General features: G+C 46.4%; 1 protein-coding gene across 2 annotated transcripts in view; it reads left to right on the top strand.

Moving 5' to 3' along the window:
• The first annotated feature begins 231 nt into the window (after positions 1-231).
• Positions 232-27,375, top strand: part of ABCA3 (ATP binding cassette subfamily A member 3) — a 69,635-nt gene continuing 42,491 nt past the window's right edge. Inside the window, exons 1-2 of one of the 2 annotated variants that reach the window (XM_081169822.1) lie at positions 232-366; positions 23,316-23,409. In XM_081169822.1, coding sequence (XP_081025948.1) covers positions 23,356-23,409 — 54 coding nt within the window. In that variant the 5' untranslated portion in view covers positions 232-366; positions 23,316-23,355. Of the gene's footprint in view, positions 367-4,766; positions 4,885-23,315; positions 23,410-27,375 lie in introns of those variants that run through there. The other variant, XM_081169823.1, reaches the window with a different exon arrangement.

Genomic DNA, 27,375 nt, shown 5'->3' with positions numbered 1-27,375 from the left:
GCTTTGCTCAAGAAGTCCTTCTCTTCTGAGGGTGGGGATTTGCGGGGTGTCCCCAAAACTCCTACAGACGTGCCTCTTCGAGCTCTTCTGCGGCAGATCCCCTTGCGGAGAGCAACCCAAAGGGGCGGAGCAGACGGGAAGGAGAAGACTGCGCCCCAGCACCTCTGACCCCTCCTTCTCCACCCTCTCCAGCCTCCTCCCCTCTCGGCGCGTCACGGGAGGCGGCGCCCGGGCGCATCAGCTGGCAACGAGCGGCCGCCTCCCCGGCCTGAGCCAACAGAGCCAGGATGGCAACGGTGCCGGCAGCGTCCGGAGCCGGTAAAGGGGAGTCGTCGCCTGCGGGACCCCGAGAGCTGTGCTGAGAAGGTAAGGGGCGTCGGCCCGCCACCCGCCTCGTCAGCCTTTGCTCCCGACGGCTCTCCAGCCAGCGATGCAGCCTCCGCCGGCGTTCCAGGCACAGCCACTCCCGGGCGGCCTGCCTTGCCTCTGCCTTGCTTAGATAACCTTGCTCGGCCTCGATCCCACCTGCTTCTTCCTTTCGTTCGTTTGTGTGTGCGCGCCTCCTCACCGGGTTTTGCAGCTGCTGTGATTTTCCCTTTGTTCTGCTGTTATATGTTTGTGTGTGTGTGGCTTTTGTAATACGCCGAACCTGAAAGATCTTGAATTCCCATAAAGAGGTATTCGCCTTTTCACTCTCTCCATCCAGGACTGAGGCTGTGTGCTGTATATCAAAAGGAAAGACCCCTCCCGTTCCCCGCACTTCTGCTCCCCCCTACCCGTTTTGAAAACCCACCTTGCGTTGCCAGCATACAAAGGGCTTCCCAAAATGCTCTTCCTCCTTGCCTCCCTCCTTTCCCCTGGGTAATTTCTGTTTCCTGCCTGCCCGCCCTCCTAGGAGACATTTCAATTTCCGTGGAGCACCGCTTTCCTCCTCTGTGCTTTGTTCGTGTTTCCTCCTGCTGCCCAGAACCCACCCACCCCCCGTGTATTGAGGGGGTGCAGAAGTGGTCGTCGGCGTGCAAGTTCTCCCCTCTCCCCCTCCCCCACGGGCGCCCTCGCTTTCAAAGAGAGGGGGTGTATGTTCTAAGCAGCGCATGAATCATGCACCCTTCCCTATGACGTCACACCCTCCTCTGCTGCTGAGAACCTCATCCAGGGATGGGGTGTCGACCCAGTTCCTTGCTACCCAGGTAGGACCTTGGGGGAATTGGCTTAGGCTCCCTCTGTCTAGATTCAGGTAGGATGGTGGGGCCTGCCTTGCTCTGACACAAAGGCAGGGGGAAGCCAGAGGGCCTGTAAAGCCAGCTGGTGAATCTGCTCCGGCTGTTGGGGCTGGGGCTGGCCTGTGCCAGAGGGCCAAAGACTTTGGCTTGGATTGTAAACAAAGCAGTTTCCCGACTTGCAGTGCAGGCTGGTGCATATGGGCAAGTGGGGCAGTGCCCCAGCAGCCTCACTGTGCTCTCAGCCAGCCTCTGCCTGCCTGCCTTCATCCTTACCACAGGGCTAGAGGTAGCACTAGGTGTCAGTTTCCGCTCCTTTTTTCCCTAATTTTTAAAAACCATTTGATAGTTATTAACAATAATGAACAAAGCTAATCCCGGGGGGGGGGGGGGGCTGCAAGGATCAAACCATAATATCCTGTAAGAAAATATGACTTAATATAAATTTACAACATTCCCTTCCAGAAAATTCAAAACCTACTTGAATTTGCATTCACGGGAATTATTTTATTGACAATATTTGTACAGGGCAACCAGTTTCCCCAGAATTTATTTATATGTTCACTTGCAGTTCTTAGACTGCAGTTATATGTTCACTTGCAGTTCTTAGCTGTTCTTTCCAAGAAGGGAGTAATGCAACTTTCAAGTTTTGAGCCATTAACATCTTTGCAGCTGGTAACAGATAAGATGTGAGTTCAAAGGGAATTATTCTTCTTTCTTGGTGTCAGTGTTGCACTTTCTGCCTCTCCAGTCCCACCAGTTCATCACTGAATGTAGCTCTGCTGAGGAAGATCTCTGGCCTTCGTCTTTTTTTGAATAGAGGTATAATTCCAGTTCTGTCTTTGATATTTGTTTTGGATGGGAGGAGAATATCTCTTCTGTAAGGAAGGATTCTCCAGGAGGTGGAATAGTTGGACTGTGTAAGGTACGTGCTGGAGAAGTTTTATTCAGGACCATAACACTTGTGAAGAAGGACCATCACTCATCCCTGGCAGCTTCCATTAAAAAAGATGTCACAACAGCAGTTGATGAGACGGACTTTTCTCTGCCTTGGAGCTGCTAGACAGATTTGACAGTCCTTGGACAAATAGTCTGAGCTGCTATGAACAGCTTCCTGTGTCCCTAGAGTTCTCCCTGGACCCTGGCATCTGCTCTTAAGGTCAGGTGGTTGGCCACGGTGGCTGCTTCAGATGGGAGCAGTTGGGTGTCGTAATGGCAACAGAGTGAGAGGAATAGACTGGGTCACAGTGTCCATCTAGCTCACTATCCTCCCTGGCAGCAGTTCTCCATCTCTGGCAGAGGTTTTCCACAACTTGACTGCAGGCCAGGTGCAGCCCTATTGGCCTCTCTATCTAGTCCACTGGCCTTTCTAAAACTTAAGTAACTACCAGGATTTGAACCTGGGACTTCCTGCATGCAACGTAAGTTCTCTACCACTGAGCTATGGTCTTTGGGGGTGGGGTGGCAAGGTTCGGTGGTAGAGCATTTGCTTTGCATGCAGACAGTCCCAGGTTCAATCCCTGACATCTCCAAATAGAGCAGGGGATGTTACCTGCCTGAAACCCTGGAGAGTTGCTGCCAGTCAGTGCAGACAGTACTAAGCTAGATGGACCAATGGTCTGTATACAGCTTTCTACATTCCTTTCTCCAGGTCTTTTTGTTCAGATCTTTCAGTAGGGGCATAACTATTTTTTATTCCAACTAGGCTTGTGTAGGAGAAGTTTTTTGGGGAAATGGGTCCCATGTTTCCTGACCATATTCTTGTGCAACTTCCACTCATTTCAGTGGGGATTTGCAAAGCAGAACTTCCAAGTGGATCAGCTCCTGTGTTAGCGGGAAATGTAGCCTTTTTCTTCTTCTTTTGCGCTTTGGGCCCTGGAATGTTTTGTGCTGGTTGCCTTAATATCTATAATGCTAGGGCTCAGTTCACATCAGTGAATGACTCCAAAGAGCCTGTGAAAAGCTCTTTTCTCACTGCTGAGTAACCAAAGCCTGCCCCTATTCATTGGAGATAATAGGCAGGGAGTCTGAGGGTGAAATTTCTAGACAGTTTTGAATTTCCATCGGTTTCCCTGTTTGGGAACCAACCATGATTCTTACCTGATTGTAGGTTTGGTGACAGTGGTGTTTTTGGTCCCCACTAGCATTTATTAGCTTCAAAGGAAACACACATGTATCAGGAATGGGGAATTGGTGGCTTTCCAGATGTTGTTTCTGCAACTCCCTTCATCTCAGGCCAGGACAGCCAATGGTCCTGTGTGTATGTGTATATGTCTGTCTATCTACCCATATGAACTTTGCTCCAGTCTGGTAATATTAGTTTGCACTTTGTATCTCTTTATTTGAGTTTAAAATTCTAGACTGAAATAGCAGAGGTTATTGCAGAAAGCCCCCCAGCCCCAGCCCAGAGAATGGCTTATCTACCTTGTTTGTCTCCTGCTGCAAACAGAGAAAAGCTCTCTATTTACAAAATAGTGCAAGCCCTTGAGAGTCTGAGAACAAGGAGGGCATCAAAAGTAACTGCGTTTTTTAAAAAAATATTAATTCCTCTTTTTTGAATTTCAGGTGATATAGTTTCTATTCTCCCAGATTCATATAGAGATTTTGATTTCTGCCTGTCTCTGTGGACTTTTGCAATAGAGCAGATCCATACCATACATTTAAAGCACATAGACTTCCCCAAGGAATCCTGGGGACTTTAGTTTTACCCTCACAGAGCTACAGTCCCCAGCAGCCCTAACAAACTACAATTCCCAGAATTCTTTGGGGGAAGACCATGTGCTCTAAATGCATGGTTTGTAGTGTAGATTGATTTGGATGTATGTGAGGGTGTTGTGCTTGATGGATTGTAGCCCTACCAAGCTCTATGGATCTAGGCTCCAGGTTGGACGCCTCTGTGAGCTTAGCAAATGGGGTGGGGTGGGGTGGAGAATGGATTGGCACACCCTGAAGGCTTCAGGTTGAGGAGGCTCACCCCCAGAGAGCCAACACTCTGTCTCTGGGTTCAGTGGCTTGCACAACTGAACAAACACTCCAGGAAATGTGAAGAGGGCGTTGATGAAAGGATCAATATTTTAACAGCTAGAAAATTGGGCTCTTAAGAGGGAACAAGTCCCTTGGGAATAAAAGAGAGCTTTTGTCAGGAGAGGAAGGCGGAACGTGGTGTTTAACTAAAGGTAACGTTGGGCCTCCTCCTTGTGGGATTCATTAGGATGCAATAGGTCTCTGAATGAGGTCACTGTCTCTCACACACAATGCGCTCTGAAATGTCAAGTGTCTTATGCCATCTGCACTCTTCCAGGCTCTTCCACACAGCCTTGGTTTCGTAATTTCCGATAAAACCCATCTCAAATGTGCCGCCTGGTCTGGAGCCGTGGTTTGCATTGGCGCTTATCATCACCACCATCTCCTCCTCCTCCTCTGGCACAATTTCACTTTTGCCTTTTTGCTGCAGGTTACTCCAGGGCGAGTTATCTTGATACTGCAGTGCACAGTGGTTGGGGGAGGAGGAAATGTAGATTTCTGCAGTTTTACTTTGGAGTTCCGTCTGCTGCAAAAGCTCTTTCCTTGCGAGCAAGCTAGGCATGCAAAAGTGCAGGGAATAGAAGACTTCAAAGCCGCTGGAATGCAAAGCATCCCAGGGAGACCACAGAGAATTTTCCAGGTTGGTACTACAAATTGAAATAATAGATCAGGAAATACTCATTTTGTAAAGAAGCTGTGCAAGGGAGTTAACCAGGTTTTTTTAATATATAAAAAAGCAAAATAAATCAGTTCCAACAATACTATAAAACAATTTCCAGAGAAGTAGCCATGCCAGCATGTGTAGCAAAAGCAACTAAAGAGTCTTGTGATGCTTTATTGACAAATTCATTATGGTGTTAGTGAAGGGTCATTAACCTTTGCATGTTTGCAAACTAGAGAAGCTGTTGTGAGCACACCACCCACCAGGGAATGCCTCTCAGGGTACCTGTGCCATTGCAGGCACCACACTGGCAGCCCCTGGCATAAGCATTCATGAACTCAAGTCTAGCTCAGGTGCTTCTCTACCAGGCATTTAATGCAGAATTGCTGTGCTTTGTCCACTCGTGTCTAACTTCCCAGTGGTTCTTCCAACTTTTCTTAGACGGCAGAAAGTCAATCCTCCACCTCGCCCCCACGCTGAAGAATTGAAGGGGAGTGCAATCTCCACAGATGTGGATGCCTTCAGCTCTGTTGTTGTGTTGTTTTGTTTTAAGGGTGAGGTTTTGGTATGGGCAGGGACATATTGGGAAAGGGAACCTTTTGATACGGGCAGGGACATACTGGAAAAGTTAATCTATCACCACGCAGCCCACATTCCTTATAACACTTCTGGTGGGTAACGTTACGACATTTAAATCATCATTTAATTTAATAGTTGGTAATTGATCTTATCATTATAATTATCACTAAAACGCTTTTCCACTTTGGGTGTGTGTGTGTGTGTGTGTGTGTGTGTGTGTGTGTATGTATATATGTATATATGTGTGTGTGTGTGTGTGTATATATATATATATATATATATATATATATATATATATTATGGATGTCATGGGACCTTGTGGCGACTTCCCTGGACATGGGACCAGGTCACTTCTGGATACAGGGGCCACAACATGAGAGGCATTTCAGCAGAGACTGGTCAGCCATTTCCCAGGGGTAGTGCAGTTGTACCATACCCTCCATTAAGTTTGTGTGCAGGTAGCTTTCGGCTAGATGACCCCCCAGAATCACTTCCAACTCAAATGCGATCATCAGCACTCTGAATTACACCTGGGAGCACATGGTAGATCTCTTAATGCTGATAAAACAAGCTTTTCTTTTCTTTTTTTAAAATATAATGGGTCCCTGTCAGTAATCTGACTGCCATATTCTGAACCAGCTGACGTCTCCAGATGCTGTTTGGGTATTTGCTGAAAGCATCATTCTGATACTCTGAAAAAGAAATGAGCCAGTGATGATAGAGCAGCGAACTGAATGTAAGGTCAAACCTGATTGCTGGGTTGTCTGCCCTCTGCCCCCCAGCTGTCTAGACCTGAGTTACATCCTTTAATAATGCAGCGGTTGTGCTTGATGTCTTGTTTTGGAAATTATAGTATGCAGAGTGATAGATACAATTTTCCCTTACATACTACTAGTGGAAAGCACCTGGTGTGGCTCAGAAAGTGTCGTTTGCTAGTTTCTAGGGCTGTGCACACCTGACTTAGGGTCCCGATCTGGAGCCATGGACTGGCCCAATCTGCATCTGGGTCAAATAATTATTGGGGGAGGGATGTTGTTTAATTAGGGTTTTTAAAAAACCCCATATGGAGGGTCTACCAGTTTCCAAACAAAGACAGAAACCAGTTTCTCCACCGGGGAACCTCATTGCCAAGCGGGGCAACAATATCTAAATTCATAGAGAATGGATGGACAGAGAGACAGGCAGGCAAACCACTTTCCAAAATACGTAATACTTTGGACCAGTGGATGTGGAATATTCTTTCAGGGTATGTTCACAGCAGAGAGAGAGACTCTTATATGCGCAGAGATGGGATGGAGCATACCTATGGGTGAGCACATGATCATGAGTGATGCAAGTCTGGAAACAGAATAATCTGCTCCTCCCTAGCAATAACATATTTAATACACCATGCCATTTGGTCCTGAGTGGCAAGCTCTTTGGTGTGAATTCCTGACCAGCCCATCTGATTCTGCAAGAGTTGTGACATTGATTCCAGTCACGTGGATGGGTCCTTTGAACACATAGGAAGCTGCCTTATACTGACTTAGACTATTGGTCCATCTAGCTCAGTGTTGTCTGCACTGACTGGCAGTGGCTGTCCAGGGGTTCAGGCATGGGACATTCTTCCAGCCCTACCTAGAGATGCCAGGAATTGAGCCTGAGACCCTCTGCATGTGAAGCAGCTGTTCTGCCACTGAACTATGGGCCTTCTCTACTGTGACATCAGTGATAGGTGATCTTGCCAGTAATAGGCAGGCGGAGGATATTCTTTTAAAAAGATCCTGGAAAACACCAGCAAATATGTTTGGGAAATTTCAGCAAGTTGTTACAGGTTTCCCTTAAGATCTCCTTCCCATTGGCCTTAGAACACCTCACCTACTTCTCTGCGCGACTGACAGTTTTAATCTCTTCCTCCTGCTGTCAGGAGATTTCCAGATACTACTTTTGGAGTGGCAATTATTCATTTGCTGTCCCTTTTAAACCACAGCTTGTGTGCGTGTGTTTGAGAGAGTGTGTGTGTGTTTGAGAGGTATGTCATTGGATAATAAGAGTGTTCAGGAGAACATTTTATTTCTTCCTGGATTTGTTCCCAATTTTATTCATAATGCAAGAGTGTAAGTTATACCAGATCTAGTGAATACCTTAAGGGAATGGAGGAAGATGTACAACTTATCTGTTGATAAACCCCTGAGATGTTCTATTCACAATCAAGCAGGACGTAAATCTTATTAATTGAATAAATCATCTTGATTTCCTTTTCTTTAGCCTGCCTGCCAGTCCCTGTGTACATGCAGTTATCACTCTTACTTTTCCAAGTTGCTGCACCAATGTCAAAATCTGGCTCAGAACCCATCTGCACCTACAGATTCACATCGCTAACATACTGCTTCCCCCAAAGAATCCTGGGAGCTCTGGTTTGTTTTAAGGATTCTGAGAGTTGTTGAGAGAAACATACACACCCCTTATTTCCCTCAAAAGATCTATAGTCTGCAGGATTCCCTAGGAAGAGGGGCTGGTTGTTAAACCCCCTCTGGGAATTGTAGCTCTGGGAGGGAAATAGAGGTCTCCTAGCAACTCTCAGCACCTTTAACATTTTGGAAACCCCTGTACAGTGGTACCTCAGGTTACATACGCTTCAGGTTACAGACTCCGCTAACCCAGAAATATTGCTTCGGGTTAAGAACTTTACTTCAGGATGAGAACAGAAATCGCGGGGCAGCGGTGCAACAGCAGCGGGAGGCCCCATTAGCTAAAGTGGTGCTTCAGGTTAAGAACAGTTTCAGGTTAAGTACGGACCTCCGGAACGAATTAAGTACTTAACCTGAGATACCACTGTATTGCCGAGCGTCTCCAACAGTAACCACACTGTGCCATTTTCTATTTAGCTACATCTTCCTCTTTTCTCACGTGGGCACTGGGAGTGCTTTCATTGCTTCTCACTTGCTGGATCAGGCCAAAGGTCCCATCTAGCCACAGCATCCTGTTTTCACAGTGGACCACCAGCTGCGCCAATGGAAAGCCTGCAAGCAAGACAACAGAGCTCTCTCACATGTGACTATCCTCGTGTTTCCTCTCAGGAGCGCAAAGCAGTGCATGTGGCTCCAGGCCTGTGCAGAGAAGGCAGGGGCAGCTGGGTACACTTGTCCCGAACCTCAGAGGGGAAAAGCTAGCCGGGTGCCCCCGCCAGGGGCCTGCTGGACTTACGATGTCAGGCCAAGAATTAGACTCCCTCCTGGGGCCTCAAACAAGCTCTGCACAGGCCTGCATGGTTTTCCCATTTAATCATCACATCAGTCCTGTGAGGTAAGCTAGGCTGAGAGGCAGTGACTGGTCCAGGGTTCATGGCTGAGTGGGAATTGATTCTGGATCAGTTTGCAGTTCTTGCTGAACACTTTCCTTGGCGCCACTTTATTTGAAAAGCCTATTCCCTTGTAAGTTTTGTGAGTGCAATGGTACCTCGGGTTACAGACACTTCAGGTTACAGACGCTTCAGGTTACAGACTCTGCTAACCTGGAAGTAGTACCTCGGGTTAAGAACTTTGCTTCAGGATGAGAACAGAAATCACGCGGCGGCAGTGTGGCAGCAGTGGGAGGCCCCATTAGCTAAAGTGGTACCTCAGGTTAAGAACAGTTTCAAGTTAAGAACAGACCTCTGGAACGAATTAAGTTCTTAACCAGAGGTACTACTGTAATTATGTAGTGTGCTATGTGGCTCTAAGTGAAATTTAAACAGCAGTAAAGATGGAAGCTGATTTTATTTTCCCCTGAGAGGGAGGGATTGGCCTCATCTTATCTTTGTTGACAGGTTATTTGCAGATTTCTGTCATGCTCCAGAAACCTACAAAACCTGTTTGACCAGCAGGACAGAAAGAAATTGTGTCCTTAGTGGAAAATTCTGTCTGTCCATCCGTTCATTGCTGTTGCTTATCTCCAGCGTAATGGACCTTGATGATGGAGTGTTATGCTAGCAAACCCAACTCTGCTGGGGAGAGTTCACACAAAACTGGCTAAAGAGCTATCTCTGAACCAAAAGTCCTCCTGCTTTTTATTCGTGCCACATACCAAAGCATGCAAGCTAAGCCTGGGATGGAGGGAACCTGTGACTCTCCATATATTTTTGGGAACTGCAACTCCTATCATCTGTGACCAGTGCCCACACTGGGGCTGATGGGAGTTGGAGTCGAACAAAATCTAGAGCACCACAGGTTGCCCATCTAGAGCTTTAGTCTCTGTAAACAAATGGATGTAAATAGATTCCAGATCTTAAGTGTCTCTCTATGGCAGATGTTGTGACTGTTCATCATTGCTTACATCTGGGGCGTTAACAGTCTCTGTCCCACACACTGTAATCATATAACTAATCGATCACTGTGGTCTGCAGGTGAGGGCTTCCTGCAAATGCCATCTTATCAGGACGTCTGCTCCACACAATGTAGTAGGAATTGGACCTTTAGTGTTGTGGTACCTGCCCTTGGAAAATTAGAGGCGTGGAATTTTTCAGCAAATACTGAAGGCATTCAACAAGCCTTTTAAGTTGAGATCTTTCCAAGACTGCCTATATATATATTGTAATTGTTTTAAAGTTTATCTCCTGCTGTTTGCTGGCTGGGGCTCCTTTTGGGAGGAAGGGCAGGATATAAATTTAATACAGAAATAAATGATTTGGTGATAAAGGACAAACTGCCCCTGTTTTTAACCAAATTATTGTTAAGAGAGCCGGACGAGAGGGTTGGAGAGGGTGAGGGAGCCTGTACCTTTCCTAAGGACTTGGCTCTTTAGGCAGAAGGGGAAGTGTGTCACTACAGGGTTTGTTGCTGAAGACCAGAGAGGAAGTCTCTAGCAAAACCAGGGGAAATTGACTCTCTGCCTCTTATGTGGCAACCGCATGGCTCTTGACTCTCCCAAGCAGATGTGTTCTTAAAAGCAGAACAAAGAATCCCTGTTTTCCTTCTGTTCCAGAGATCTTGAGTACAATGTGTACTAACTTGTTGAAATTCCCCAGACATAAGTGACGTCCCTCCCATCATATTTGCTGGTGTTTTCAAGGGTCCCCCTGTAAAAGAATGTTTCTACCTCTTCTGCCTGCTTGCTGGTGCTGGTGGCAAGCTCATCTTACGCTGGTGTCCCAGTGCAGAAGGCCCAAAGCTCTGAGATAAGAGCACCTGCTTTGAGGTTTCTTCAGCAATCAAGTGGGTGTATAAATTCTGTTAAATGAATGAATTCAGAAAGTCCTGGGTTCAACTTTCTCCAAGGAAGAGAAAGAAACCCAGAAGGGCTGCTGCCAGTCAGTGTGGATGGTACTAAGCCATATGAGCCCAGTGGTCTGTCTCATTGTAAGGGCCGCTTTCTATGCTTGCACTGACCCCTCTTATCTGTGCCACATTAAATGCTCAAGGCCCGTGGGACCAAAAGGGGGAGGGAGCAAAATAACCCACGGTACACAAATGTTGCTAAATGACTCCGTTATTTTCTCCTTGATTGCTCTCGGTGCCTTGTGAGAGGCTATCTGGCCTCAGGGTTGCCTTTGCCTTCCCAACCCCCAAAACTTGACAGGAAGTGGTCCCGATGCTGCTAAAGCAGGCAGAGACGAGGTTCCCATGATGCAAGGCTGTCTGGTGTAACCGTTCAGGTCAGAATCCCAGCTTCTCCAGACCTTACGGCTGCATCAAAGTGAGCTGAAACGCTGCCTTTTTTGCAGCCCCAGTTCCTATGGAAACGGTGCATCAGAAGAGCAAAGAACGTGGCGAGGGCTTTAAAGGAACCTCTTGTCTCTCCACAAGCTGCTTTTGAACTTGCTTGCCCTCCTTGCAATGCGATAGCTTGGCAGCAGAGCTCATCTGTAGCCAGCCATGTGGCTGGGAACTTTAATGTATTTTTATTGATTTTCAAGATAAGACTACAGATATGAAGAAGAAAAGGCATATAACCAAACGTTGGTGTAGCTGAGGATATAATGCAGTATTGTTATATATAATAAATGTTCTCTCTCTTTTAAAAAGCTATTGTTTTGACTCAGCTGCACAGGTAACAGAGAGGAAGTGGGACAGTCATCAACAGTCTGTAGGCATAATCTATCATGTTCACACAGACTTGGCTATTTCTGGCTAAGAGATGTACATATTTTGATCCATGGTAGATTGAATGAAGTCCTTGCAGCTTTCCTTTACCCTGTATCAGTCTGAATGCTATCTTTTCCAAGATTGCTATATAGACCAAATGCTGTGTGGAGAAATGGTCTAATTCCTTTCAGGGAACACATCTTTTGTGATTTATTTCTAGCGCAGAATAATACAGTGCTGTATGTCCTTATAGCAGCCTTTGGATTTCTAGCTATTGATTCAGTGTGTTACTGATGCTGAGAAAGCACAGCTTACAGATAATGTGAAGAGGCAAAGGTGAGCCCAGAGGATGGCTATGAAGGGCTTGTTGTTGTTTAGTCGTGTCCGACTCTTCGTGACCCCATGGACCAGAGCACGCCAGGGACTCCTGTCTTCCACTGCCTCCCGCAGTTTGGTCAGACTCATGTTGGTAGCTTCGAGAACACTGTCCAACTATCTCGTCCTCTGTCATCCCCTTCTCCTTGTGCCCTCCATCTTTCCCAACATCAGGGTCTTTTCCAGGGAGTCTTCTCTTCTCATGAGGTGGCCAAAGTATTGGAGCCTCAGCTTCACAATCTGTCCATCCAGTGAGCACTCAGGGCTGATTTCCTTCAGAATGGATAGGTTTGATCTTCTTGCAGTCCATGGGACTCTCAAGAGTCTCCTCCAGCGCCATAATTCAAAAGCATCAATTCTTCGGCGATCAGCCTTCTTTATGGTCCAGCTCTCACTTCCATACATCACTACTGGGAAAACCATGGCTTTAACTATACGGACCTTTGTTGGCAAGGTGATGTGTCTGCTTTTTAGGATGCTGTCTAGGTGTGTCATCGCCTTTCTCCCAAGGAGCAGGTGTCTTTTAATTTCGTGACTGCTGTCACCATCTGCAGTGATCATGGAGCCCATGAAAGTAAAATCTCTCACTGCCTCCATTTCTTCCCCTTCTATTTGCCAGGAGGTGATGGGCCCTATGAAGGGCTAAGGAGAGGTAAACTATTCAACATGTGCAGTGCACATGTGTCTCATTCCTAGTGGTGCTGTCAGGTCAGGACTTTGTGTCCTAATCCACAGGGGTTCCCACCACTGTGATGGCCCAAGCAAGGGGAGGCCAGTCATTCCCAGGGGGCAAGACAAGGCAAGATCAGCACCTTGGAGAGGGATCAAGGTATCGGTTTCAGGACCACAGCCGGTGAGTCTGCAGTTGAGACATAAAGTAGATGTTGTCTCAGCAATGCCCTTTAATAACTGACAGATCTTTATCACATGATTAGGTATTCAATTGCTAGAAGCCCCAGCTTACCTCATGAATACTGAATACTTGGTCAGTTAAAGGGGCAGTACTTTTCCCTACAACTGCTGGATCAGTAATGAGAATCTAGTGGCAGAGGGGTCTCATTGGGGGAAAAGATATGGGCTTCAGGATCCCCAGCTCCACAAGGGACAGACCAGGGAATGTGGATCCATCTCCTCCTTTAGGGCTGACAGAAATGGAAGACTTTGCCCATGAGAATTCGGAGGAGGCCATGGAACTCTGCAACAGAAGGTCAAATTTTATTCAGCATAATGAGCCCCCCCAAACGTGAAGTTATACACATTACTTAAAAACATGACTATGTTTGGCAAGTAAGCGGTATATAAATCAGTAAATAATAATACCTTCTGAAGAAGTAGGGGGTCTAAAATTACCTAGCTGCAGCACTGCTCTTCTCTCTAGCCTGATCTGTCCCCACTGTGCCAGCTGGTGGGTCCATAACTCAGTAGTTGCCCACGTTTCAAGACATGGCATTTTTGGTTAAAGCAAGTGTGGGGAATCTCAAGCCCAGGTCCCAAATGCAGCCCTCCAAATCTCAACCCTCTGGACCCTCCCAGGCTCCACTCCTCACCAGTCCTGCTTTGAGCCTTTTCACTGGCTGGAGTGCATTTCCAAACTGCAGTAATGCCTCTTGCTTGTTTGGATAGAGATTGGAGAAGTTTGTGTGTCTGTGTATGCCTGTGTAGAAACTTCTGACTACATGCAGAGATGCATTACATACCCACAACAGCAGCACCTGAGCATGACTGCTTTGATTCTAAAAGGCAGGTTTCTAGTCCTCAGTCCTGCAAAGGTTAGCTTGATGAAGAGACCTGCATGGGTGGTTCTTGTTAAAATCTTAGGTGAGCTGCACAGGAAAGGATTCTAGCTATTAATACTGAGGGTTTTACATATCACTTAACCTCTCCTTGTTACTAGCAGAGCGGTTTATTTATGCAGAATAAACTTATGCATGCTTATGTGCATAATGAATCAAGGTAACGGAACTCAGGGCATAATCCGGGTTGCTTTCTTATGCATGCCTTTTGAGCCTCAGATGCGATGTTAATTGTGTGAATTCCATTAATGTGCAGCGGCTGTGGGGGACGGGAGGAGCAGAATCGGAACCATAGAGGAGGGAGAGTCTATCCCTTCCACCCTGTGCCACAGTCCTGGTAAAAATGACATCCCTCTTTGCATTGAGAGGAAGCCTCCATTGTGGAAATCTTGCTTATTTGACTCCTGTTGTCAACAGGGGTGGAGCTGTTCCTGTGATTCTACAACCAGGGTGCTGCCACAGAAAAGGCTCTTTTGTGCATGGATAGCTGCTCTTTCTGCTTTTGCTTCTTTGCCATGGGAATCTCTTTGTAGATCAAATCAATTCAGGCTGCAAAAACCTGCAAAGTGTTGTCTTTTGAAGTGGGTGGATTTGTCTGTTTCAGTTTCTCATTTTTCCAATCTTAAGTAGAGTTTTCTACATTTCCACATTGGTTTGCAGTATAAAATAAAGTCCTTATGAAATTTCACCAGCATTATAGTATTGATTTATATATATATACACACACACACACACACACATTTTTTCCCCCCAAACCAGTTTTTCCTACTGTAATGCTATTTAGCATGTTATTTTCACAGATACATGCATTTTTATGCACTCTTTACCCCCATTCTGTGCATATTTGTACACTTTACTTAGCTGGAGAACTGCATTACAAAATTCAGGTAAGTGCAAATTTCAAAGAATGTCTGTGTTTCAGCTAGTGTGTTGTTTCGGAAAGTGAAAATTAAATAGGTTCACCAGTAAGTGCAAATAATTAAATTTCTTTCCCCCTTCCTAATCATGTCTAAAACAGGGGATGGGATGCATTTTTGTGCACGCTGCTTTCAGCATTTGGATAAATGTGAATTTTAAAGCATGGCTGTGTTTCAATTCGTGTTTTGTTTCAGGAAATGTGGATTCGGTAGGTTTGCCTTTAAATGCAAACTGAATCAAATTCCTCCTTCATCCCTTGTTGCCTCTGTAGCATCCTTGTCTTGCGAAAGATCAGAGATGGTGCTTTGTTAGCCTTTCATTGATTTGTCTGGTTTTCTTCGATGCTATAAGTCTGGGCCTCTGGTGGTTTGAGGCTTAAAGTGAGATTATGGCGGTTTTGTCTCTGGAAGCCCATCTCTTTGATGAGGGCGTTTTTGGTTTTCAGACAAGGAAAAGGTAACATTAAGGCTTCTTGTCGGTTCATGGCTACCCGCTTAAATCAATAAGAGGAAAGCTGCCCTTTGTGTTGTGGAAGGAGGATAGCAGAATTGTCTGATGTTGCGGGGGGGGGGGAGGCTGGGCAAGCTGCTATTCCTTTATTTCCCTTTAAGTTGGCAACTTCTCTTCATGCAGCAAAGATGAGGCTATTTTGGTTTTGGGAAACAGGTAAAGAGGGGGAAATGCATGAGCAAGATAAAGGAACTCTCTCACTCATGTTTTACAGCACCATTCCATTTCTTATGAGAACTCCAGAAATAGCTGTGCTGAGATCTGGAATATGGGTGGGGGGTCTCAGCCCTCCAAGACTTTCTATCTGGTCCTTGGGAATCTCCTGAGGCCACACCTCCTCCCTAGCCACACCCCTTTGTCCCAGGCCATACCTGTCCCAAGCCCTGCTTTGCCCTCCTTGTGTGTTCTTGCCTGGCTGGACTGTGTCCTTGCACTCTGATCATGCCTCTTGCCTCCCTGGTTAGAGGACAGAAAGGGATGTGTGTAGGAACTAGCCTACTGTACAGAGGCAGTATTTGTTGCTCTGCCTATGTTTGCGTCTGGCCCCACCCACCACTACCACGTAGCCCCTGGGTTGCCCAAAAGGGGATGTAGTCCTCAGGGTGATCAAAATTCCCCATCCCTGATCTGTAATGTTGGACTTAGTGCCGGTCTACTTGTTTAGAGAAATTGCATGGTATGGAAGTGAGAGCTGGACCATAAAAAAGGCTGATCGCTGAAGAATTGATGCTTTTGAATTCTGGTGCTGGAGGAGACTCTTGAGAGTCCCATGGACTGCAAGAAGATCAAACCTATCCATTCTGAAGGAAATCAGCCCTGAGTGCTCATTGGAAAGACAGATCCTGAAGCTGAGGCTCCAATACTTTGACCACCTCATGAGAAGACTCCCTGGAAAAGACCCAGATGTTGGGAAAGATTGAGGGCACAAGGAGAAGGGGATGACAGAGGACAAGATGGTTGGACAGTGTTCTCGAAGATACCAGCATGAGTCTGACCAAACTGCAGGAGGCAGTGGAAGACAGGAGTGCCTGGAGTGCTCTGGTCCATGGGGTCACGAAGAGTCGGACACGACTAAACAGCTAAACAACAACAACAACAAAGTCCTCCCAAGACCAGACCATTTCAGATGGTTGGGGGTGCATGCATTAATACTTTCATGTAACCATGTTTTTAAAAAGAAAGAAAATAAATCCTTCTTGAATGCTGAAAACCAAAAGGCCAGGGGCTGGATCTTCTGTCCTGGGGATTTCCCCCCAAAAGGTAAAAAGAGTCTCAGGGCAAGGGGGAGTCAGAATGGGACTGTAATTTTTGGGAAAAGGCGGGTTTGACTTCCCCCCTTTTCCACCTTGATGCTGCTAATTTGCACCACAAGGGGACAAAATCCTGTTTACTATAGGGGTAGCATTTGGCTCAGAAGATGCTGTTGGTGAATTTCTGCATTTGGCGTTCCTTCAGGGTTCCACTTTATCCCTAAATCAGTGCCTGGAAGTGGCCATGGGCTGGGTAAGGGCCAATAAATTGGAGAGAGGAACAAGACAGAGGAACTGTTGTTTAGCCCTGCCCCACGAACCCCTCAGAAGTTCAACCTTAAAAACTGGTGAATTTGAGAGGGATGTTGTCACTCAGCAGCATGGCTCAAAGTGAGATGATAGTGAAGCCAAACTAAATTATGTCTGCCTGAAAAGAAGTGGGATGATACCCTCATCACACCTCAATCATGAAAATGAACCACTGGATCGACTTCAAAATGGCCGCCCCTTGAACTCTCTCAACATACCAGCCAAGTCTACATCAGAAGGTGCTTTAGGCCTCACATCCCTTCCTGGCCTTGCGATCTTGAGCATCATCTTCATTGTATTCCCTGCTTAGAAAATAATTTCTATTTATTGCTCTTTTAGTTTTTCTATCCCTTTTTGTTGGTGAAAAAATAATGTGGGCAGGGTGAAGCTTGCCTCTGACACACCTCAGGCGACTGTATCAGTTTCCGACTGGTTAATGACCTGCAAACCCAGCAAAGTCCTTAGGATTTATAACCCCTTAAGTACTTGTTACGCAAGAGCCTTAGAATTATATTCTGGGAAAATAAACACTGTACTCAACCCACAGTATGCTGAAACATAACAGCTGCGAAATAGAAAAATTATTTACCCCAAATGTCTTCAGGAAGATTATGGAAGTCGTTGTGATTTATAGTGAGGGACCAAAGCCCTTGACTTTCATAGGCCATAAAATAGCTATACTGGGATCAGGAAAGGTTCTGGTATTAAAAATGAGAAACAATCAAAATTAAAAACTTTGCAACCTGTCAGTGCTGGCAAATGTAGTGCATGGGTGCTAAACATTACCTGCTTCATTTATCCCAGTCTCCTGCTCCACCGCACAGTCATTTTGAAAGTATAGTTGAACTTCAAAATAATAGATAAAATACTGCTGAGCAGATGCAAAGTTTTAAAAGCTGCTGTTACCACAGAGCTTTTCCCATTGGTGTTACTTCAACCAGGTTTTCATCCCTCAGTGGCTCTTCCCTTAAACATTTTGTAATGCTCTTATTGGCAATATGTGTCACCTGAGCGGGTGTTACATCCATGCTGCAGATTTGCGGTCTGGTAAGACAAAATTGCATTGCATGATTACAGTATATTATTTAGCCTTGCTTAATTGCAACACAATGTCACAGGCTTCTGGGCTAGGGTTCAAAGTACTCTGCTTTGTAGACATCTGGTCCAATTTAGACCAGTTAGTTGCACAGGTATTGCCAGCGCACATGGCTTTGCTTGAGCCCTTGCCATTCTAAAAACTGTGTTCTGCCTTTCACCCGGGATCTGTTATCTGTCCCACCACTCCGGAAAGGTGCACTTTCAAAGGGATCCTGACTGGTGCTGCCTTTCCAAATTTCGTATTGCTAGGAAGTAGCACTTTAGCTGTTCTCAGCTGAGCTGACCCAGGCAGCATAAATAATAAGATAAATGTTGGACTTTGTTCAAACAGCCTCTTGTTGCTTATTATGCTATTTAGCACTAACCTTGCAGATGCAAGAACTATCTGGGTAAGTTATTTGCATTGAAATTCTACCCATTCTGTGCAGACTCTGCTAATTCTCCAGTATGTACTGTTTGGATGAGTGAAGATCAGCAAGGAATTAGACTACTGGGCTCTACAGACTCTCACAGTTTTGGGTTGGAATTCAATCCTATCCTGGCAAATTCAGGTCACATCATGCATTTAAAGCACTATCATATGTCTTTAAACAGTCATGGCTTCCCCTAAAGAATTCTGGCAGCCGTAGTTTGTTAAGGGCGCTGAAAGTTGCTAGGCCACACTTCGCTCCCAGAGCTATAATTCAATTGGTTGTTAAACCACTCTGGAAACTGGAGCTCCAGGAGGGGCATAGGGATTCCCCAGCAACTCTCAGCACCCTTAATAAACTACAGCTCCCATAATTCTTTAGGGGGAGCCATGACAGTTTAAAGTTGAATCATAGTGCTTTAGAAGTTTGGTATGAATGTACTCTCAAACCGCACACTTAAAACAAATACAGTGGTACCTCGGGTTAAGTACTTAATTCGTTCCGGAGGTCCGTTCTTAACCTGAAACTGTTCTTAACCTGAAGCACCACTTTAGCTAATGGGGCCTCCTGTTGCCACCGTGCCGCCGGAGCCCGATTTCTGTTCTCATCCTGAAGCAAAGTTCTTAACCCGAGGTAATATTTCTGGGTTAGTGGAGTCTGTAACCTGAAGCGTATGTAACCTGAAGCGTATGTAACCCGAGGTACCACTGTATGGAGCTCTTGTGAAAGAACCCTGCTCGTCTAAAAGACTGGATTTTGTGCAAAAAGGAAAATGATGGGGAGATGTACTAGACAGGGATAAGACTTGCTTGATGCAACATCATCTGCTCTCCTTACAAGCAAATTGGGATGCCTGCTCATTAAACAGGTTGTCTGGAAGTGACCTTTAGCCCAGTGGCAGCAGACGCTGCTTTGCAGGCCAAAGATCCCAGAACAGGTAGGAGGTAATGGCTGCTTCTAGAGCAGACAGTACTGGAGGTGGGCCAATGCATCTTCCTATGTTCCTGTCACCAAGGGACCTGTCACAGACCACGAGACCTGAGTGTGTTGCTAAATCGGTACAACCAGCACCAGCGGCGTAGCTAGCCGCTCAGGCACCCGGAGCATCACGTGCACCTTCCACCCAGGGGCGGGACAAGCCACCCATTGAGCAGGGTGCACTGGGGCAGGGCGCGCTGCATCGAGCTTCGTCACCCCCCCCCAGCTGTAGGGTGGCTGAGGGAGAGGCAGCGGGCAGATGCAAGCCCCACACTGCTGTTTTGGGCAGCATGGAGCCTGCAGGTGCCCAAGCCACTGTGTTACATAGCCCATAGCCATTTTGTCACCCCCTTCAGGGTGGTGACATCCAGGGCGGCTCGCACCCACCGCACCCCCCTTCCTACACCACTATACACCACCTGAGAACTTCCTGCCACAAAGCATTTTACAGTAGTACCTCAGGTTAAGAACTTAATTCGTTCCGGAGGTCCGTTCTTAACCTGAAACTGTTCTTAACCTGAGGTACCACTAATGGGGCCTCCTGCTGCTGCTGTGCCGCCACCGCACAATTTCTGTTCCCATCCTGAAGCAAAGTTCTTAACCCAAGGTACTATTTCTGGGTTAGCAGAGTCTGTAACCTGAAGTGTCTGTAACCTGAAGCATCTGTAACCCGAGGTACCACTGTATAATGTTCTAGGTGTTGCAAAGAGCATTTTCTGGTCTGCAGGACACTACACAGGTGAAGATAGAGATGTTGTTTGGAGCCTATTCTGCCCAAGCCCTGGGCTGTCTCCTCTCACTCAGAAGGAAGTTCTCAGCCTGTTGTGTTTCTTTCCTCTTCAGTAAGCTGCCCTAAGCTGACTTGAAAGACAAGAGGGCGGTTTCTGTTGTTATGGAAAGGCGTAGGAGGTTTCTTTTCTTCTTACAACAGATAATTAAGAATTCAAAATAATACTTGGGTTATTGTAGTGCATAGGATCATAGGAAGCTGCCTTATACTGAGTCAGACAATTGGTCCATCAACTCAGTGTTGTGTGCACTGACTGGCAGCATCTCTACTGGGGTTCAGGCAGGAGACATTCTCCCAATCCTACCTGGAGATGCTGGGGATTGAACCTGGGACCTTGTGCATGCAAGGCGGAGGCTTTGTCACTGAGCTGCAGCTCTTGCTCCCTGTGCTGCTGGTGTTAGATGAGCTGGACACTAGTAGGCAGGCTGAGGATGTAGTAACACATGGGCCAATGCCAGTATGTAATTTGTAAAATAATATTTATATACCACTGTATCATAAAAATATATCATTGTGGTCTACAACGTATAGTTCCTACACACTCCGTGATGTGGCTTTGGGGCCCACAAGAGATTTCCTTGCTTCAGGTACCTTTTTAGGGAGCGAGATGTTTTCATCTGTTGGGTCTCTTGTTATTTATTTTTGAAACTGTTGCTGACCTTTACCTTTGATGGCTGTTTGTTGTCGCCTCCAGACATGGAGTCTAGTTGTGCAAAGATGCGTTTTGTGGAGCTTTGTGCCGTCTGTCTCTCAGGCCGTTGGAGTTTATACGTCCTCTTATTATTGGTTCTGTAAAGTGTTTTTCATTTTGCCTGCACAGTACAGAAGAAAGGAGCCTGTGCTTAAATCAAAGCCCATGGTAATAGAATTCCACTTTATTTCCCTTTTGCATAAATATACTTTGCATAAATATAGAAGACACAGACACATGCAAAATAAAAAATGGTACAAATGTATTCTGTGGTGGGATGAATGTATGGTGTGCTTTGATCCTGATCAATGTAGCATCTGGAATGACTGGACTGAATGTCTCCCCTCCCCTTGACCTTTTGAGTGCAGCCTTTTAGACAGCATCCCAGATCAGAAGTTCTCAGACTTACGGATTTCCCTACATTTCCCTGTTCTGCCTGGTTCACCAGCTGCAGCCTTTCTTGGACTGAGAGCGTTTAGCCTCAGAGATTCATGCTCTAATAATTTCTCAGGTACTGTAATGCACTCTTCATGGGACTTCCCTGGATGATATTCTAGAAGTTGGAGATACTGCAGAATGCAATTTCCAAGTTACTGCACTGTGCAGCAAATGGAGATCATAGCACCGCCTGTCATTGTACCGTTGCTCCAACTGCTTCTGAGCTACTAGGTCCAATTCAAGGTGTTAGTACTAGCCTACAAAGCCCCAAGTAGCTTGAGACCCAAGAGTGCTTTCACCAGTACCTTCCAACCCCAAATCTGCAATCTAGGGAAGAACCCCTTCAGTAGGGGAAGCTAAATACATATATTTTGGAAAACAGTGTTCCCTAATATAGTGGTTTAATGCTCAGTCCTTCGTCCCAGGGAACTCTGGGAACTGCAGCTCTCTGATGGAGAATAGGGTCTCCTAACAACTTAGCCCCACCCCTCTTAACAAACGGCAGGTCCCAGAGTTCTTTGTAGGAAGTCATGAACATCAAAGGGATATCATAGTGATTTAAATGTATAGTGTGAATGTGACCGAAGAGTTCTTCTCTGCTTCGCTTTCTGGAAGAGAAGCAGTCCTTGTCATGGAGGACTGGTGTAATGTTTTAAATTCCAGAGATTAAATATCATACGTAACTCGTAACAAGCTCATTCTGCTGGCGCTGATCCTAATGTAGCCAAAATGACACCACCCAGACAGAAGGAAGATGTTCAGCAAAATGCCAGAGGTTTAGTAAAGGGTAAAGGGACCCCCTGACCATTAGGTCCAGTCACGGACGACACTGGGGTTTCGGCACTCATCTCTCTTTATTGGCCGAGGGAGCCGGTATACAGCTTCCAGGTCATGTGGCCAGCATGACTCTGGGCGCTTCTGGCGAACCAGAGCAGCACACAGAAACGTCGTTTACCTTCTCGCCGGAGCAGTACCTATTTATCTACTTGCACTTTGACGTGCTTTCAAACTGCTACGTTGGCAGGAGCTGGGACCAGGCAATGGGAGCTCACCCCATCATGGGGATTCGAACCGCCGACCTTCTGATCAGCAAGTCCTAGGCTCTGTGGTTTAACCCACAGCGCCACCCGCATCCCATACGCCACCCGTGTCCCATGCCAGAGGTTTACAGAAGCACAAAAATCCTTCAGGGGGAAAAAACCCTGAAGGGGTGGGTGTCTCTCTCTCACACACTCCCAGCAAAGAACAGCCCAACCCAATGAAGTCACAGCATGTTTGGTATAGGGTTACCAGACGCCCTCGGTTTCCGGGGACAGTCCCCGGATTTGCAGATCTGTCCCTGGGAAACGTGACAGCAGCAGCCTCAGCAGCCCAGAGCCAGCCTGGTAGCGCAGTTGGCTCTGGCTGGCTTCAGGAGCTGCTCGCTGCCATGGTGCCCGCCATTTTTCCTCACTGGACATCCCCACATGATGTGTGTGATCTAAACTGCAGCATTTTGTTGCAGGTTCTGTTTCTCATCTTCTCTCTCAGTCCTTGTCTGAATTAGGAAACATCTATCTCCAAAAGGGAATTTACGGATATCTGATTCCGGCCAGCTCCTGAATACAGGGCGAGTTCAGGCTTGCCTTGCCTTACGTCCTATTAAAGCAGGCTATTTTGTTGCATCAGTTTTGCTGCCGGGATTCCTATGAATCTACACCCAGGTCTGTTGTTCAGGGCTTTCATGCTGGAGTTAGCAGGGGCTATTCTCTCATGCGACCTCTGACAGTGGAGGTAGAACATAGTCACCCTGGCTAGTAGCCATTCTTAGCCTTACTCTCCACAAATTTGTCCAATCCTCCTTTAAAGACATCTGAATTGCTGGCCGTCGCCTCCTCCTGTGGCTGTGAGTTCCATAGGTTTATTGCGCACTATATGTGAAGAGAGGTACTTCCTTTTATCTCTCCTGAATCTTCCAGTAGCCAAGGTGATGACAGTTTGAGCTAAATTACTTCTAGAATATTTTCCAGTTCTTTTGGCTAAGATCAAGTGTAGTATCTAGAGTATTTTCCATCTCTAATCCTAGGCTCTTCTTGAGACATGCAACTCTTTGTTTTGTAATTTTGCCCATTTCTTCCAACACAGGAGACAGCAGAACACTTCTTGGAGTAGGTCTCTCTATAAGATGACTGTCTGGTTGTGAATTTGCTTTGCATGATTAACTGAAAGCTCAAATCATTTTCTTCCTCAGAGTCCTGGAAGCTTGTGGCTCCTCCCTTCCGAAGTGAAAGATGGTTCTGCTACGGCAGTTTGGGCTTCTTCTCTGGAAGAATTACATCTTGCAGGTAAGATTACAAAGAGTCGTTCAACATGGGCAAGAGGGTGGAAATGGAGAACAGAGATGTGGAGGTCAGACCTCTGCATTTTTGCTCCCAGTGTACCTCGCTTTAAGGCCCCATCTGCACTATACAGCACATATATTTAAAGCTGTGACATACCACTTGCAACCAAGTAGTCGTTGCTTCCTGGGAAGTGTAGTTTGTTAAGGCTGCTGAGAGTTGTTAGGAGACCCCCTATTCCCCTCATAGAGCTACAGTTTCCAGAGTTCATTGGGAAGAGTGTGAAACCACTTAGGGAATTGTTCGCCATCTTGATCTAGCGATAAAATGAAATAATAAAATTTCAACAAGGCATTATTTCAAGAGCAATGCAAAGCAAATAACCAATGCGAACAGCTAGGAAGGAAAGTGTTTATTCCTGTGTAGCTCGTACAAGACTTGGGCAATGCAAACATATCTAACTAAGGTGTGTTTGTTTTGCTTTGCATTAAACGTTGATCCGTCTCTGTGGGCTGGATTGAAAGATTCTTATTTGAGATTTTGGCCATGGACTAATCCTATGATCCCTTGCCAAGGTTAATCTCCTTTAGTCTCACTCTTATTGCACCTGTCAGGTGTAAATGGATCTTCCATTGCGAATCAAAGAGCCCACTAGGTCATAAGGTGGTGGCCTACAATTGCGTATCACTGTGTTAGTTGCACAACTCATCTGCCTCATCTGCACTGTATCAGAGGTCAGTTTGCATAGAAGGCTGGTTTTATACCAAGTCCATCTTGACCATCAATCCCCCTTGACCAGGGGACTGGCAAAGCTTCTGAAGGGTTGTGTGCAACCTTTCCAAGCTCTGCTGCTTGAAATCCTTTTCAGTGGAGGTGCTCAGGATGGGACATGGAGCCTTCTGCCTCAAAGCATGTGCTCCACTCCAGAGCTGTGACTTCCTCCCAACGATGATTGTACACTGCATATGAAACAAAGGTAGCATAAACCAAGGCTTCCCAAACCACAGGGTTTATTCAAGTGGCATCCATAAAAATGCAATTAAAATCATACAGCATCTAGCACAATGCATTACAGTTGCTACAACAGGCAGAAAAATTATTCCTTGTTCCATCAAGACCCTCAGGAATTTTCAAGTGGGGGGGGGAGTTTGGGAGCCACTGGTGTAAACAACAATCTTGTGGCACAGTTAACAAAATTAGTGGAGAATAGCTCAAATTACCCAATGGATGAAGCATTTTCCTGCGTTGCTAGTATAAATACATATGCTTGGGAGAGGGAGAGAAATGTCAACCATAAAGTGTCAAAACCAGGAAGGGCAAAAGTACAAAGGGATATCTCCAAAGGGATAATAAAATATTAACTCATACAAATATTCCCTTCACAAATAATAAAGATATGTAAAAATCAATCCACCTGTGAATTCCATTATTGAGAATAAAGGTTCTATAAAGTCATAGATGAGCCAGACATTTTATATATACTAGTGTTACCGAGTATGTGCCTCAGTTTTTGTATAAGAAATTACGTCATGCCATATGGGGTGGTGGGAGGTTCATTTGAGTTCTGCCATTTAGATACTTTTAGTTTATGAGCGCTCTTGTCAAGGAAGGCAATTTGCCAAACCCTAGAGTACCAACAATCCAGATTATTAAGACTGAAGTTCAACAGTAACAATTACATAATAAGCAATGACCATTCACAGAAGGCACCTCCAGGCAAGGGTTTAATACTTCAAACAAGTCATTCACCTATTGCAAACAAGTTACTGGCAAACAAGTTTCTTGAACTTACTGGATTTTGCATGGAAAGGGTAAATTCTGATTCATTGGGGGGGGGGGTTTATACAGGGTGGCATTTTGATGCTGTCAGTGCCATGTGGATGCTGCAATGGGAGGGGGGAGAATGCTTCATGCACCAATCCCACAATACACTGACATCCTGACATTGGTTAGGTAACTGGCTCAAATAGTGTGTCCGTGTGATTTATCCTGATTCAAGCCACAGGTGAGAGAATTGCATTATGACTGCAGAGGAAAAGGTTCCGCATGATCCCAGCAAGTTATGTGAATGTATGGGATTGCTAGCCCACTCTGATAGGTACAAGAAATCCTATGTACACTGCACATTGATAGACCCAGCAAAGAGGAGGAATGGGCAAATGGTTTAAATGCTTTATGAATTTCCTTGGCAATTCATTGCTTAACCATTATCATTTTTGTTTGTTTTTGTTTTGGAGATTGCGGAACTGCCTGTACTTTACTTAATGAATAAATGTCATTCCGAAACATCCACCCATTCCACCCACCTTTTTCATCCAAACCAACCCCACCCCCAGAGCCCCATTTCTTGGCCTTCTTTTTATCTGCCATGTAACTTGATCTGCTTGCAAAGTCTTGTGTAGAGTGTAGTAATATATGTAGAGTGTAGTAATACATATGGAAGGCAATTACAAAAGCTGTGGTCGCTCCTGATCGCACGTCTACAGCATTTACGACTGGATTGGCAGCTCTTCTCCATGGGTGAAGATCTAGATGCCTTGGCAAGTTCTATCTGCAGTTGCTGTAAAGGCGAATGAGCAGAGACTGGCTCTCTATGCTTTGTTTGCTAGCTCAAAGGAGGCACGAAATGGCTTGCAGAGGAGCAAGTCATCCCCATATCTCAGTTTATTAAGCTGAATGAGGCCATTGTCTGAAAAGGTTATTGGTCCCAAAGATGCTGCAGTGCTCTTTGGACTTGATCTAGAGGTGATCCCTTGGATACGGTCTTGATCTCACTTGATTACAGGTATGAAAGAGAAATGGCCAAGATGAAAATTCAGTGCCCTGGAATTGCTTTTTAGAAATAGTTCAATAAGTTGGCAAATAATTTACTGCAGAAACAGAAAGTTGTGTCGTCGTTATCGTTATTAATATTTTTAATTTAATGAACTTAGTCCCTTTTTTTAATAAAATGTAACTCAAAGTGATTTACAACAAAATAGCACATACAGTAAAAGCAACAGTAAAAGCAAAGTGATTTACAACAAAATAGCACATACAGTAAAAGCAACTAAAACACACTTAAAGCTAAAAACACATTCAAGTTTATAAAAAAGGAGGCCTAAAACGTCCCACCCACTGAAGGGCACAATAGATAATTAAAGACGAATGCCAACAACAAAGGCCTGGCAGAAAAGAAACATTTTGACCCATAGGCGCCGACTCCATGGGGCTTGAGGGGGCCCGAGCCCCCTCAAAAATTCGTTTGGGGGGGCTCAGCCCCCCCAATAATCTCGGGCGGCGGTGGGCGCGTCCGCGGCTTTTATAGGGCGCCTGGCGCGCACCAGCTCGATAACGGGCACCGGCGCGGCGGGGGGCGCCGGGCCGGGGGAGGGGGGCGGCCGGCCTGTCTCCTTGGCAACCCCATTGAGCAGCGCCGGCTCCCCCGGGAGGGCCATCCCCCCGCGCCGCCGATCGCCAACACCGCCGACGCTGTGGCTGCCCGAGCCCGAGCCCGAGCCCGAGCCCGAGCCCGAGCCTGAGCCCGACCCGGAGCCCGAGCCCGAGCCTGAGCCCGAGCCTGACCCGGAGCCTGAGCCCAAGCCCAAGCCCGTCAGTCAGTCAGTCAGGAAGGAAGGAGAAATGGGGAGGGAGACGAGGGAGGAAAATTGCGCGCAGGGTGAAGAAAGGAGAAGGGCGAACGAGACGAGCTTCCAACCCAAAAAAGGGCTGGAAGACTGGGAGGATGAAGGATCGGGAAAGAAAGCGACGCCTTCCCCGCCCGCGACGTCGCCCGCTTGTCATTGGCAGCGCAGCGGGCGCCCAGAGGGGCTGGGCACCGGCGCAGGGCCGCTCCGCAGCCGCGGAGGACAGCTGCGCGGCTAGCAAGGTGCGCCGCGTAGAGCGCGGCCCTTGTGTGGCCCAGTGGCCAGGCAAGCTCGGGCGGGGACCCCCATGCGAATCTAAGATGGGAGAAGAGGGCAGAGCAAAGGG

The sequence above is a fragment of the Podarcis bocagei genome (assembly GCF_964188305.1).
Source record: "Podarcis bocagei genome assembly, chromosome: 14".
In the NCBI taxonomy this organism is placed as follows: Eukaryota; Metazoa; Chordata; class Lepidosauria; order Squamata; family Lacertidae; genus Podarcis; species Podarcis bocagei.
This window is presented reverse-complemented; position numbering and strand designations above follow the sequence as displayed.